The 14,931-nt window shown below is 25.2% G+C and overlaps 1 protein-coding gene across 8 annotated transcripts in view; it reads left to right on the top strand.

Annotated features, from left to right (window-relative positions):
- The window catches only part of LOC129611095 (potassium voltage-gated channel subfamily H member 7-like), a 144,435-nt gene that overhangs the window by 69,797 nt on the left and 59,707 nt on the right, over positions 1-14,931 (top strand). For 6 of the 8 annotated variants that reach the window (XM_055524037.1, XM_055524036.1, XM_055524041.1 and 3 more), the window contains exons 2-6: positions 11,086-11,316; positions 11,438-11,584; positions 11,661-11,790; positions 13,964-14,102; positions 14,702-14,776. In XM_055524037.1, coding sequence (XP_055380012.1) covers positions 11,086-11,316; positions 11,438-11,584; positions 11,661-11,790; positions 13,964-14,102; positions 14,702-14,776 — 722 coding nt within the window. The remainder of the gene's footprint in view (positions 1-11,085; positions 11,317-11,437; positions 11,585-11,660; positions 11,791-13,963; positions 14,103-14,701; positions 14,777-14,931) is intronic. The other 2 variants (XM_055524040.1, XM_055524043.1) reach the window with 1 other exon arrangement.

Below are 14,931 nucleotides of genomic sequence, written 5' to 3'. Positions count from 1 at the left end.
ACAAAATTTTAATGATGTGAAAGTGATTTTTGTTCATTTAAACAATCTGTATGGGGGTTATGGTTGTGCCGATAAGGTGGAACTGTGCAACAACACATAAAAAGGAATTACAGGTTAATCAAAATAAAATATTGAAGTCGATGGTAGATTTACCATATTATTACCCAAAAAAAAATTTGCGTGTTAAAGAGGTTATTAATAATATTGATAGCCAGATCAAATGTATTTACAAATTGTATATTATTCTGAAAATCTACTAATTAGAAATTTAAATCACTAATATTATTTTTAAGGGTTATTAATAGAATTTAAAAAACAGGTACTAACATTAATATATTTATTATAGAATCTAAGTTTTAAATAAAATTTTGTAGAAGGTTTTTTAAATTAGTCCGTTTTTTCCTTACTGTAAGATGGATACATACAAAATTACAAGATAAATTACATATAAAATTAAAATCTATATTAAATCGAATATTTCAGTTTTAAAGATAACACGTGTAGTTATAGGTATCTTTGTTTATATTTATATTTAATGATTGTATTATTTTGGAATATTTTTAGAGCAATAAAGAAATTAAACAAATGAATAATAACTTTTAAATGTTGTTCCCAATGTATTTTACATTGACGGTAACTAAAGCTATAACATAATAAATAATTCGTAAAACACAAGATAGAGAAATCAATTTTCCTTACCCGTATATTATGAATAAGTATACAGTAAATCAGCAATTTAATATGTTAGTTCAACACCAAATTCATTCTCCTCTTTATATTGTGACTTATGTACTAATTTTTTCTAAATTAAAATTATGTCGAAAAAAAAAAAAAAAAATTATTTCATTTTTTTCAGTATTTATAATAAAAATTCATTATTTTCCATACAAAAAAAAAAAAATGTCACAAAGTAAAATTTTTAAACATGCAAACATCATAGGACTTTAAAAAGTAAAAACAGAAAAATAATTTTTTATTTACTGCACAAATTTTCTTTTTTCAAATTATAAAATAAAAAATCCCAAAAAAAAAACACAAAATAACTATAACGGTGACATAGATGGAAGGATATCGAATTTTTGTGTTTTTTTGTTTGGTATCCTTGCTTTTACATTCGGTATTTTCATTAAAAAATTATTTAGGTACCCACTACAAAAAAAAAACTTTTCAAAGAGAATGGAATTTTGCCAGTTTATTAAACACAAAAAAAAAATAAAGTCAAAATTCTAATTTTTCCTTTCAGTAAATTTTTATTTTTTTTTGTTTGTTTTTCATTCTGGACAAAATTTAAATTCTAAAAATATTTAATTTTCTATTTTTGAACTAAAATGAAGAGAAAAATTTTTTGGCAAAAATAGAAAACAATATAATAAGGAAACAAAAAATAGCGAATGCAAAAAAAAATTCGTTAGATTCTGTCAATGTCCTTCTAAATTTTAAATTTAAAATAAACAAAATGAAATATATCATATTTTTCTTAAATAACAATAGAAAGAAAATAAGGATATCAACTAACAATGGCTATATAACACTATGAAATGAATAATATCAATGTAACAGTGGATAACTGTAACATCCTAGCGACCTATAGCACATCATACAGTCATTGTAGTTTGTATGTATAGCTCTCATTTTCTGATATATTTCTCCCCTTTATAAGATACGTTTTATTCGCTTTTACGATAAAAAATTTTTGTTTCTTATTTTTTTTTTTTTTTTGAAGAATATCTAATGAAAATATTCTTTATTTAAATATAAAAAGGCTATGATAATATAGACAAGATCATAAAAGAGAGGCGAAAAGAGAAAAGAGATTATGATGAGTGCCTTTCTTTTTCTACAATATTTTTTTCTTTAAAAGAAAACAAAAAATTAAAACAAAAAAGCAAAAATTTGATAAAATTACTTAAGTGAAGACTATTTTTTTTTTTTCATTTTCTATTATTTTCGCTCTTCTAAAAATATTGTAAAAAGAGGAAAAGATGCAAAATAATAAAAGACATCAACAGGATTCTCTAATCTATCTCAAGGATTTCAAAAATGAAAACTATATATGTAATACACATACGTACATGTTTATGTTATGTATGTATGTATATAAAAAATAGAAGATATGGGGTAACCCAGATTTTGTTTTTCTTTATATTACAACTGATTTTACTGACCGCATTGCATACATGCATTTGCATATAATGGCAAAAATTTCCGATGCCAAGTTATCGGTGGGAAAGCACTTCTCTGTGGTGGGGAAGCGTAAATCAGACCAGAGTTTGGAACCCGAACTGGTAGCCAATTTCAGATTTTTTATCATGTCAACGGAACTAATATTGATGAAATTTACTAAAATTTATTTTTTCAGGGAATTCCATATTAAGAGTCAAATTTACATTTTTCTAGGTATGCTAACTAAAAACTTACTTTATTAAAATTGAAAAGAGGTATTTAATATTTAATGTTCATTTTCATAATCTTCTGTAACATTTACTGATCACATAAGAGAAAAGATTTCTAAATTTTAAGTATTAAATCAAACCGAATAGAACATAAATATTTTAAAAAAATTTTAAAAATCAATCGCGAATGATCATCAGCGAAGATGAGAATTACATGCAGTTCTCCAGTACATACATTTATATCAAAAGTTAGACTGTTAAATTACTATAAAATTGATGCTATTCTTAATGTTTTAAAATCTACCCTTTTCTCATCTGAAAAAAATGTTTGACTTAATGAAATTTAGCTGTAAAGTTATAGTTTGCATTATTTGATTTTTATTAAATTTGGATTGTCCACAAATGGTTCTCGCCTATATTACACACTTTAACCTACAATTTACAAAATAAAATGAGTTTTAATTCTTTACATAAGGGTTTTATTTAGAAAGCTTTTTTTTTACAACCATAAATAAAGTCCTTTTGTAGCAAATATCGGTACCATCGATTGAAAATTTTAACTGGCTTTGATTTATTTCTATATGCAAATCATCTTTGTTAATTATTCCAATGTAAACGTTTGCAATTTTTGTTTCTAAGTTCAGTAATTCTTTGCTCCTAGTTACGTTTATTATAAATTCCAATTACTTCAAACGAATTGTTGAAGGTTTGTAATTTTAAAAAAATTAATTTAATTAATGATAAAAGATGTTAATAAATTTATGGGTTTGAGTTGAACACTTTTCAATTTCTTTTTACCTTTATTATTTATTATACAACATTTTTATTGAATTGGGGTATATGAGAATTTCAGTCCAAGAAATTTTTACAAATTATAATATTTTCAAAATGGCTTGCATTACAACGTTATTTTTTTAGAAACTTAGGTTTATTTTGGAATATTTTGACCTTGCTTTTACAGATTTCGTAAGCAGTTCTTTCACAATATAATATAGTGTTCTTTAACACTAATAACAGCTAATTTTACTTGCAATTTATAAGTCAACTTTAAGTAAGTAGGTTCACCATTTTTAACGTAATATCCATGAAAATGCCATTATTACATTACTCTACCAAAACTTTACGTAAATTACATTTTTTATTATAATATTTTCTTCCTTTAACAAAATAGTAGTATTTACGTATATACTTACTATATTGCACACTTTAAGGTTACATTTCAATTATTGATTGTGTATTTTAAATATACTTTATGTTTTGAAAATTCATAAAATTTACCTATTGTTTACGTCAATTGGCGATATTTTTACTTTGTTTGAACTTATTATTTCTCACTAGAAACGTGTGAGTCATTAGAAATGTAATTTGTATCTTGTAATAAATTTTTACATTTGAATATTTACAAAATTTAATGTCAGTATAAGTACCTATATATTGTGAATCAATATTTTATAAAAAAAAAGTATTGATAAATCAGGACATGCAGTCAATATATCTAACTGTTTCAAAGAAAATATTATTAATATACCAATTCAGACATTTTTTAACAGGTTTAATATAGAAAGTTTAAAATAAAACGAGAACGCGAGGAAAACGAAAGAATGAATAATTTTAATCGCTTTGCTATTTGATAATTACCACATTGTGTTACATCACGATTTCTTGAATTTTTTACATATACATACATGTATATGTAAAATTATTGTATGGTAAAAAATCATACAATTTCAAAGATTGTAACTGTAAATAATGGCCATATTATCATATTCGTTTAAGCCATATTTCAGTCCTTTAGTAATTTCAATAGTTTCCATATGTTTCCATATACAACATACTATATACCAAATGACTATCGAAGTTGTATGGCAGCTTCCACCACGATTTCAACTAGTTTTATAAAATATAATAGCCCCTCTAAAATATTTGTTTATGCAAAATTTAAATATTATAGCTTCTGTAATAAAATTGAAGTTGTATAGGGCAGCTATCTGAACCACTATCGCGATCACATTTAAACAACATTGATTATATTTAATCATTTGAGAAAATTTGGTAGAAAATTTGAGCTTAGCTCAATTAGTTTTAGAATTATCGTTGGGACGAACGGATAGACGGACTTATATGGTTAAATCGATTCACAATTCGAGGCTGATCAAAACCATACACTTGAGTCTATATCTCACACCATTACTTCTTAATGTTATATAAACGATAAGGCAAATTTTCAATACCTGATCGAAACCATACACTTGAGTCTATATCTCAGACCATTACTTCTTAGTGTTATAAACGATAAGGCAAATTTTCAATACCTTTCGAACATACATTCGTACGGTATGAAAAAGAAAAATTTTAAAAATTAATATTGTATAGATTTATAGAAGAAATATTAATAGTCCTTATATTAAAAGGAAGACTTTTGCACAAATTAGGAAAATATGGGTAGAATAAAAAGGATTTTGTACCAATATAAAATTTTAATCTTACTGTCAATTTTCGCATTACCATAAAGATCGCATTACTATATTAGAAAATTTAAAGGGTATCAAACAATTGTTAAACATTTGAATTCACTTTTTTTTTCCTTTCTATTCCCCTAGAGAATATGGGGCTTCCACATATCCTCGGCGATTCTCTTTGTCTTGCGCCATCCTTTGTACTTCGGACCATGTATTGTCGCTTCGCTCCACGTTGTTCTTGGTCTCCCCACACTTCTTCTCCCTTGGGGATTCCATTCTAGGGCCTGGCGCGCTAGTGATGTAATTAGCCGCCTCAGAATGTGGCCTATCCATTTCCACTTTTTCCTTCTTATCTGGACCCAGATCAGTTCCTGCTTTGTCACACTTTGACTTAACATAAGGTAAAATAATTAAATCATGCTGTTTTAAAAGACATGTACTTCAAAGTTTAAATTCCAATAGGTAAAATTAAAAATTTTTTATTAAACTTAAAGAAAATATGATGTCGCCATTACCAGTACCTTCTTTTTTTTTTGTTTTGCTGTTTTCAAATGTTTTCATCACTTTTATTAAATTTCATTTTTCAACATTTTTAACACGTGTTATTTTGGGAATTTTTCTTGTTTTTTTATTTTAGTTTTTGAATCTTCAACTCCCTTGACTCTATTTTCATTCTTATGTAAGTTTGTTTTTGTATTTCTTTCGACGTTCAGAAGTAAAAATATTTTTAGTTGAGATGAAATGCTCTTTAATCAAATGTTAAAAAAAACTGTTTTTCTTTTTTTTATTATTTCATAATTTATCATTTGTTATAAAATAAAATGAAAATATTATCATTGTTTGTTTTCAACCGCTAATCAACCTTATATTATTTAAGGGTAATTTGATACAGGATGCTTATTATTTTGTAGAATTTATTGCTAAAAAGTTACTTTCACAGTTCGAATGTCAGCATAATGAATTTTCTAATAATTTCTGTGTCTATATGCGAAATTTTTAATTTATTAAGAGTATGGGTAGCTATGCTAATACAGAAAGCAATCCATTAATAAACACTTATTCTATTATGCATGACGGCTATTGCATTAAAATCGGCATACTCTAAAGACCGAGATACTCTGACATTAAACACTTGTTTGATTTTTGAATTCAGAAAGATATAGAACTAGTCTTTTTCCTATTCTCTACTTCACAATACAATTTTAGTGCAATACCATAATTTTGCCTTTTTGGGGCTTTAAATATCGAAAATCCTAGTTAAAAAATTATGAATTTTCCCAGTATTGTTGCCCCAATTTTGTTTTTTTTTCATTCGAAAAAAGGCGTTTCATTAACTATTTTCTATTGTTAATGTGGACAGACATAAATATTCAATTCCAACAATTGTTTTTCGTATTTCACTTATAATATTTAAAGTTGTATAGATTTCATCAATTCGCCATAAATTTACCTAAAAATTTTCAATTGTATTGGGTTCAAAATTTAATTACTAAAGATACTTCCCTGTATGGCACCCTGTATAATAATATTAGGAAATATGATTATCTTATTGCGGTAGTATTGTCAACTATATTATCTATTAAAACCACAGGAAGTTATTTTCCATCAATTTTAATTCGTTTTTATTTTAGCCGCAGTGAAAATCCCAATATAGTTTAGTTATTGTTATAGTCAGTCCTTGTATTCTAAAGATGAAAACGAGAAAATTCTATTTTTATTTAGTTTTTTTTTTTTTTTTGTTTTACTCCTTGTTATTTTCACGTTTTGCAAATAAATGTTTTATGTTTTTATGGTTTATCATTAAAATTCAATGGAAAAATTCTCTGAAGAAAATTACTTAGTTATAAAACTATATAGTTAGATATAAAATTTGTTATAAACCATGTTTGACATGATGAACTTTTGTTCCATTTATAAATTTAATATTATGAATAAAAATTAGCCATCTTGTTTTCAAATATTAAGAAAAATTGAAAATAAAATAGTAAAAAACTATTAAAAAATAAGAAAGGGAGAATATAAGAGATAAACAAGAAAATTATTAACACAGTGCTCAATTTTAATTAAATGTAAAGAGAATGAGAAGAGAATTTGTTACAAAGTATGGGCAATATAATGGTCCATAAAGATCTTTACTCTATTTAAGTAATTTAATACTTATTATTTATTATAAAAAATTCATTTTGTAGATCCTTCAGAGTTGCATCAGATTTGGAGTTTGAATTAACAAAATTTTCTTGTTCATGTTATGTAAAAACAGTCCGGAACATATTTATATTACTGCAGCTTGATCGCTTTTTTAGATTTGTATTATATTACCATTGAATTTAGATTTGTATTAAATTACCATTGAAGCAGTATCCATACGAGCTCGAACAAAAAAAAAGGCCTGAGACATTGGCCACAATGAAAATTATTAAAATGGTTCCTGGTATCGCGACGGTTTTTAGTAGTTTACCATTTTATTCTATGGTGCAATAAGTATTATTTTAACAAGTGTCTAACAATCAGGAAAGTCCTATTCCAGCGTCAAAATTTTTCTCGATATACCTATAATGGCCGACAGTCTACCGAAAATAATAAAAATATATTTTAAGAGTGACTAACAAGTCAATTTTTGGACAGCTATTTGTCAGGTCTATTTCTGTGCATTAGAAAGTATTGGGTTCTTATTTAGTTATTAATGTTATAATCATAAAATTGAGGTGCCCAGGAAAATTCAATTTTTATTTGAATTCCAAACGTTTCACGACATTACTTTGACTAAAAATAAGGATTTTATTCAGTTGCAAACAAAAAATCACAATTGGAAAGGTGTCTGTTATTCATCTCTTATTTTTGTCTCTGATATGAAAATTAAATAAAGAAATTAAATTGTTTACACGTAGAAACTATAATGTTGCACTGGGATTAAAATCGTAACTTGATGTCCTTATAACTGTAATAATATTGTGAATTCTAGAAGTTTCATAAGGTGAATTTTTCCTTCTTTTTCTCTGAATATAATAGAAAAAAGTAATATAGATAAAATGAAATAACTGAAAATATTTTTCAGTTTCAAGTACTTTATATATACGACAGGATAATAAAAACAACAAAAAAAACAGAACAAAATAAAAACCATCAAAAAACAAATGAACATGAAATTTTGTAATTGAAAGGAACATCGATGACAGCATATTATTATATGTATAGATTATTATTTTTGTGCTTCTATTGTACAAGGCCAATTCGGAAATAAAAACATGTTTTTTCCTTTTTTGTTTTTTCTAAACACAAATGCACTAACATGAATATAATATTTTACATTGCTATTGCTAATATACCTTTCTTGAATTAGAACTCATATTTTTGTCACTTAATGCAATTTCATATATGAAAAGATTGTGCAATAAACCAAGAATTCTTATAGCAATAATTGTGTAGGATGTTCAATTGAAATCTAAAGATATAAAATTATGATTGTTTTTACTATATTTGATATCTAACACAAACAGCATCCTCATATTATAGTAATGATTTTGAACTAGAAAATGATTCTTAATTTATTTTGTGTTTTAATAAATCAAGCATAAAAAAATGTGAACTGCATTCATTGCTTACATCTTATTCTATCATGCACTCGAAACTTATAAAATAAAATATAATGAAAATTTAGAATAGTCGTGATCTGTGAGATTATTGAAACAAAATTCTAATAAATATCAATAAAATTTAATTATAATGAAAATTTTTATAAAGATAAAGTAAAATAGGCTTTAAATTTACTTAAAGAAATTATTATTTTATTATAGTTTCGCCACAAGCTATAATTAATTTTAATAACAGGATCAATTGTTAAAAATTTCCTGTAAATATTCTAGTTAAAATCATCCCAATTTTAAAGATGATTTTTATTTTTCATGAAATATACGTAGCTCTTATTTAATGCCATCTTTTCAATTATAATTTCAACTTGTGTCGTAAAATCTAATTTTCACCGGAATATTTTTCGTACAAAAAATAAATTTATAAAGGAAAATTTCAATTTTCTATGAATATGAAAATGTGACCTTAAAATTTTTTAAAAAATTATTGGAAAATCTAACAGTGACCTTTTATTACAGTCATTAATAATAATTAAGTTGAACTAACCATCTCTTAAAATATTTTATATATAATTGCCAAACAAAGCATCCTTTCTCGGTGTGGGTTATTCGTTTAATATCTCAATTACTTATTATAATATATTTTTTTAAAAATTATTTTCAAGGATCACAGTACATCTATAATCCAATCTCTCTCTAATCTTTTACAGTAAGTTTTATACTAAAGTATAACAAATTTTTTTTTGTTTATATCTATTTTAATAAAGGATCAATATTATAAATCAAATATATTCAACTCCTTAATCCATAAATTTACTTTAATCGTATTTGATATAGATGTATTTTAAAGTAATTGTATTTGAGACGCGCGGCACATAAGTGGCCTACCCAATATTTTTGCAAAAATGAGTTATTATGTTCAATACAGCTGTATGGCCTAAAGAATATTGTTCTTTATTTCCAAAATACTTTCCTGTTTTCACTCTATTTTAACATAAATTCATTTTTGCCTCTCAACTCTGTCGAATATGTTATATAATTATAATATAATTTATAATAAAATTTGGAATGTTTATTGAAGGCTCTTCTATTAAAATTTAAAATTTTATCAAAGATTTCTACAAAAATATAACATTGATTAATATAAATTAGATTTTAATTAAAAATATTGAAAATGTTTTTGCCTGTATATCAATGTAATTAATTATAATTATTTTAAATTAAAAAATATTATCCGTTTATGTAAGAGCGTTGATAAAAAATGGGATCTTTGCATTATTATCTTCCGGTTTTTGGATTTTTGATATTATAAATTTAAGTTTTGTTCTATTATATTAAAAATTTTAAAATGGAAAATATATTCTACAATTTTATAAATAAAATAATTTCCAAACTTTAGAAAAATTATAACTAAATTTCAGCGATCTCCTTTTACTTTCTTATTGTTTCAATAGCAATTTTTTAATAATTAACTTTACCAATGGTACCTAAAATTAATGTTTTACTCATTTACATACTGAGAATTTTAGACTTTTTAGTGTGCAATTCTCGCAGTTTTTTCAGTGTATGACTAATTTTATAGCTTTTTTGAAATTTTAGAATACCTAATATTAAACACAATTCGAAAATATCTTTAGTTAGCCGTGATGCGTCCAAAATTCTAAAATTAGGCTTTATATAATTAAAATTGATTTATGTATGTAGTTAACTATTGAACACTAAATCTGAAAGAGGAGCTATCAAGAAGGCTCAATAAATTAATATTTTCAAGGATAATTTTAAATAATATAATATATTATAACTTTAGCTACAACAGTCGTAGAACCACCAAATTTTGTGAGCATATGAAACTCAAAACGGAGAATTCGTTGATATTAATTTTATGCTGCTTATTATTTGAACTAAATAGATATAGGTTAGGAAATTTAAGAAGTAACATTTATGAAATCGAAAATAACTTTTTTTTTATAATTCAGTTAGAAGCTTGCCTACTCGCTCTTGCTTTGAATTGAAGTTTTTTTATATTTGCGCACTCGTTGAGCAATTTTTAAACTTGTTTATAGCAGTTAGCGGACTTTTTAATATAAAAATCATAAAATTATGAAGGTTTTTAAGAGCACATACCTTTATTTTGTTAGAATTAGCTATCTTTGGTTGATTGATTAGTTCACGTGACCGGTCTAGCAGAACCATCGCACTCCTATTAGCAGCAAATGTGCCGTTTTGTTACCACTACCGTGTGATCACCAGGCTGCTATTAAGCGTACGATTACACGTGAACTATCTTAGATACCCGGTTCTTTTGGGAATGTATTTCAATCCGCGAATGTTCTAATATTGAATATTTCATCCAAGCGCGTCGCGTACGCTCTGCTCCACGTGACCAATCCACAAAGAGCCGAGCACTCGCTGATAGAGTGAAAAATGGTCCTTCTTGTTTACTTCTCGGTCGTTCAGACACGTTTTGTTGAAGGGCAATTGCACTCCAATCGTATGCTCATTCAGCGGGCAGTGTCTTGGGCAGGCAATGTCAAATTTTTCTGCCTATTTTTTATGATTTTTTTATGAGATTATAAATTATATCTTGTATATTGTTAAATTAAAATTATTAATGCATTTTTTTTTTTCAATTTTATATAATTGCAGATAGAAGTTTTTTAGTAGCAAATGCCCAATCAGAGACGCATCATATCATTTGGTGTTCGGATGGTTTCTGTAAAATGACTGGTTTTACACGCGCTGAAGTGATGCAGCGCTCAAGTTCAACTGATTTTCTTCACGGACCAATGACATCACAAGTGGCTGTGAATCTTATTAGGGAGGCTCTTACAAAAGGCTATGAAAAACATTTTGAAATTTTATACTATCGTAAAAATGGTAAGTATAAAAAGAATAATATCGAGCACCACTTAGACGACGATCAAGAGATAAAATCGAATTAATTTTTAAAAATTAAATATTTTCCTTTGTTTTTTTTTTCTTTTCATATTTACAAAAGGGACGAAATTTCTTTGCTCAGAAGTTATAGCACCTATCCGTTCAGAGGCTGATGATATCTCATTGTATATAATTAATTTTGAAGATTTATCAAATCCTACAACATCAGAGCCACCAATTGATGAACCGCCTGGAAGGTTAAGTAAATGTAAGTTTATAATTTATTTTTTTTTCTGTTTTGTTAATTTTCAAAATATATAAAAAAATTTTTATTGATTTTGTAGTTGATAGAGCACGTGCTAGTTTTAAGCAATCGTTTAAATTCGGTGGTCTAAGAGAACGTGGCCTTAGATTAGCTGGTTATTTAACGCCTCCATCCGATGTAACACAAGAAGAAGAGGAAGCTCATGAAAAGTAAGATTTAAATTAATTTTTTTTTGTTTAAATTATTTATTTATTAATAATAAATTTAATATTAGCAATACAGCTTGTTTAAATATTAAATAAAGATGATGAATAATGTTCTAAAAAATTGTTTTTTTTTTAAAGAAGCTGTTTGGCTTTTTATAATTTAATTAATAAAATTAAAAATAAAAATAAAATGTTTTATAATTAAATTTACATTAATTAAACAAAAAGGAAAAAATAATTTATTTTCTTTTCTTATTTTCTTTTTTTTTTTATTCCCGAAAATTGTATTAACATGACTATTTGAACTAAAACATAAAAAAAATAAAAACCAATATTGTGTTTTTTATTTTTCAAAAATAACAAAAATTTTTCGCTTTTTCAGAAACTTTGGGTACGTTTAATTCAAATGTCTATTTTTGTAACAAAAAAAAAAATTTTATTATTTTAATGATATTTGTCCGCTTCTTTAGATTTAATTATTTCATTTCAAGAGATTAATTTTTATTATTTTTTTTTCATTTTTATATGCCAATTATACCGCTTAATTTATGACAAGAAAACAAAAAAACAAAACAATTAAAAGCACAATTACAATTACAAAAATATTTTATTTCAATTTATATTGTACTTCTATTTTACTTATTATACATGTCATATGAAAGTCATTATACCCTATTAATAAATTAATAACATACCTGTAGGTCCATTAATAATTAAGTATTTTAATATTAAGATTAAAATTGAAATGATTTCATCAATTTCGAAATTATAATGAAATTATTCACAGTATTATATACGTTGGCGATATTTTTTACTTTGTTGCATGGGATACAAAAAGGGAGGTCATGTGATAGTACCAAATTTCACATGTCAATTTTTCGACGGCAATCAGTTTTTCGACGCTAGGGATACGTAAATAAACTATTTTTAGAGAGATGTCTTTCGGTATGTTTGGATTTCTTTCGGTCTGTTCAGATCAGTTTGATTAACTTTTTAGATATATCAGGTCTCTGCAACTAAATTTTTGCTACAGGGCGATTTTACTTTTCTGACTATATTTAAGAAAATAATTAGCCTATACATAATCCTTGAAGTTTAATTTGCGAATTAATGGTGTTAAAACAATTGCTATCGGAAGTAACAACCGATAAATTATTCATGGAAGTCGGATGATATAAAGAGAAATTCTACTAAGAGCCAAATTAATATTTTTCTGTGTATTTATTATCCTGTTAATGGCATGGTATTTTCATAATGTATAAAACATTTTCGCTGAACTAAACAATATAACTTGCGATCGGTTATGTGTTGACCACATTCGATTTTTTTATTGCGTTTTCGAAATGAAATCATATTTTGTATTACAGTATATTCTCGAATAATTAAAAAAATTGCGGTAAATTTACATTTAGAATTAAAATTATGGTTATAAAAAACGATAAAACTGAGTTAATTATTTTAGAAAGGAATTATTGTTAGGAACAAATGAAATCTCTGCAAAACGGCTCTTACCTGTTGTGTAAATAAAATGTAGCTTTAGCATTTTTACCAGGCAAACAATTTAAAATCATTTTTCTTGACGGAATCCACTAACCAAAATATTAATCATACTTTAAAGGTTTTGGATATATAGAACGTTTCTATATATACAAAGCAGGACGTAAAGGGTTAATTACAAATAAGTTTTTTCAAAATTGTATTTTAAAATGTAAAACTTAAATATTTCTGAAAAAGGCTTATTTCTTATTTTATTATTTTCTTCACATTTGCTTATTATAATTACAACGCTTCTTATATATAAGTGTTCGTGATAACACTTAAAAGATTTTGATAACAAACACACAATTTTGCATTCAAACAATATTATTAATAATTTTTTGTGCTATTACTTTTATTTGATTAATTTGCTCTATATTGTAAATTGTTAATTTTCAATGTTGTGTTGTTTATGATGGTATCATTTTAATTGTTGTTTCTATATCTGTTTACATAAACGCTTGAAAATATCATAACAGACCACACCAGACAGATCTTTAATAATGCATTTTATTTTATGTATATACACACAATATTATTTTCTGTAATTGAAAATAAATTAACACAAATGAATGTTAATATAAAAACTATAAATATTAAATATAAAGAAACAAAAACAGAATATTTGTTTTTTTTATAGCCAAGTTACCCTCCCAAAAATTGAATCGGGAAAGGTATGGACACCAGTATCAACACCAACATCAACATTGCGAAGTAAAGAGACTGAAAAATTACGTGATTCCTTACGTTTAGAAGATTTAAAAACTGTAGTACCAGATGTAAGTATTAAAAAAATTCTAATATTTATATAGATACCTATACGATATTTCCTATAAAATATATATTTTGAGTATTTGTATATAATATATACATACATTCCATATTATTTAGACTTTCATATTTTTATAAAAGTAATCGAAATTTTTCACACTAAATTAACTATATAGCAATGTTCATTAATATTTTTGCATAATTATTATTAATGTTTTACTAACTCTACATGGTACCATAAATCTAATATTTTGTAAATTAAATTCATTATTAACATTTTTATAGAAAGACTAAAAGTAGGATAATCATGATTATCATTAAAATCTAGTCAGCAGTATAATACTTTTAAAATATAATAATATGATGTTGTACAATGGTAGTTTTGCATCCTTTTTAGAATCCAATTCTATTGCTTATATTTTATAAATTTAACACGTATAATAATTAAAAAAAAAAAAAAAACAAATTATTAACGCGCATCTTCCTGTATAGAATTTATGCTGTTAAAAAATTTAGTAAATCGAAAAATTTATGTTGATATAGAAAATGGATAAAAAATTTTAAAAGAATACAGAAAAAAAAATTGGTTAATTTTATAAAATTTCAGAGGGTGACTGCTAAATCAATTGCCTATATAAGCACTTTTATGGTAGAAACAGAATGCCATGGAAATTTTATTAAAGTAAGTTAGAAAAACTTTAAAGAAAAATCTTCAAATTCATATAGTAATATATAGGATGGATCATCATATGCCCCACTCCCCAGAATCATTATAACAAAATTATACTAATAAAATCTTACATAAATTTGTTATCATAAAAAATAATTAATTATATT

Source organism: Condylostylus longicornis, unplaced genomic scaffold (genome assembly GCF_029603195.1).
Source record: "Condylostylus longicornis isolate FDR11 unplaced genomic scaffold, ASM2960319v2 ptg000048l, whole genome shotgun sequence".
Lineage (NCBI taxonomy): Eukaryota > Metazoa > Arthropoda > Insecta > Diptera > Dolichopodidae > Condylostylus > Condylostylus longicornis.
This window is presented reverse-complemented; position numbering and strand designations above follow the sequence as displayed.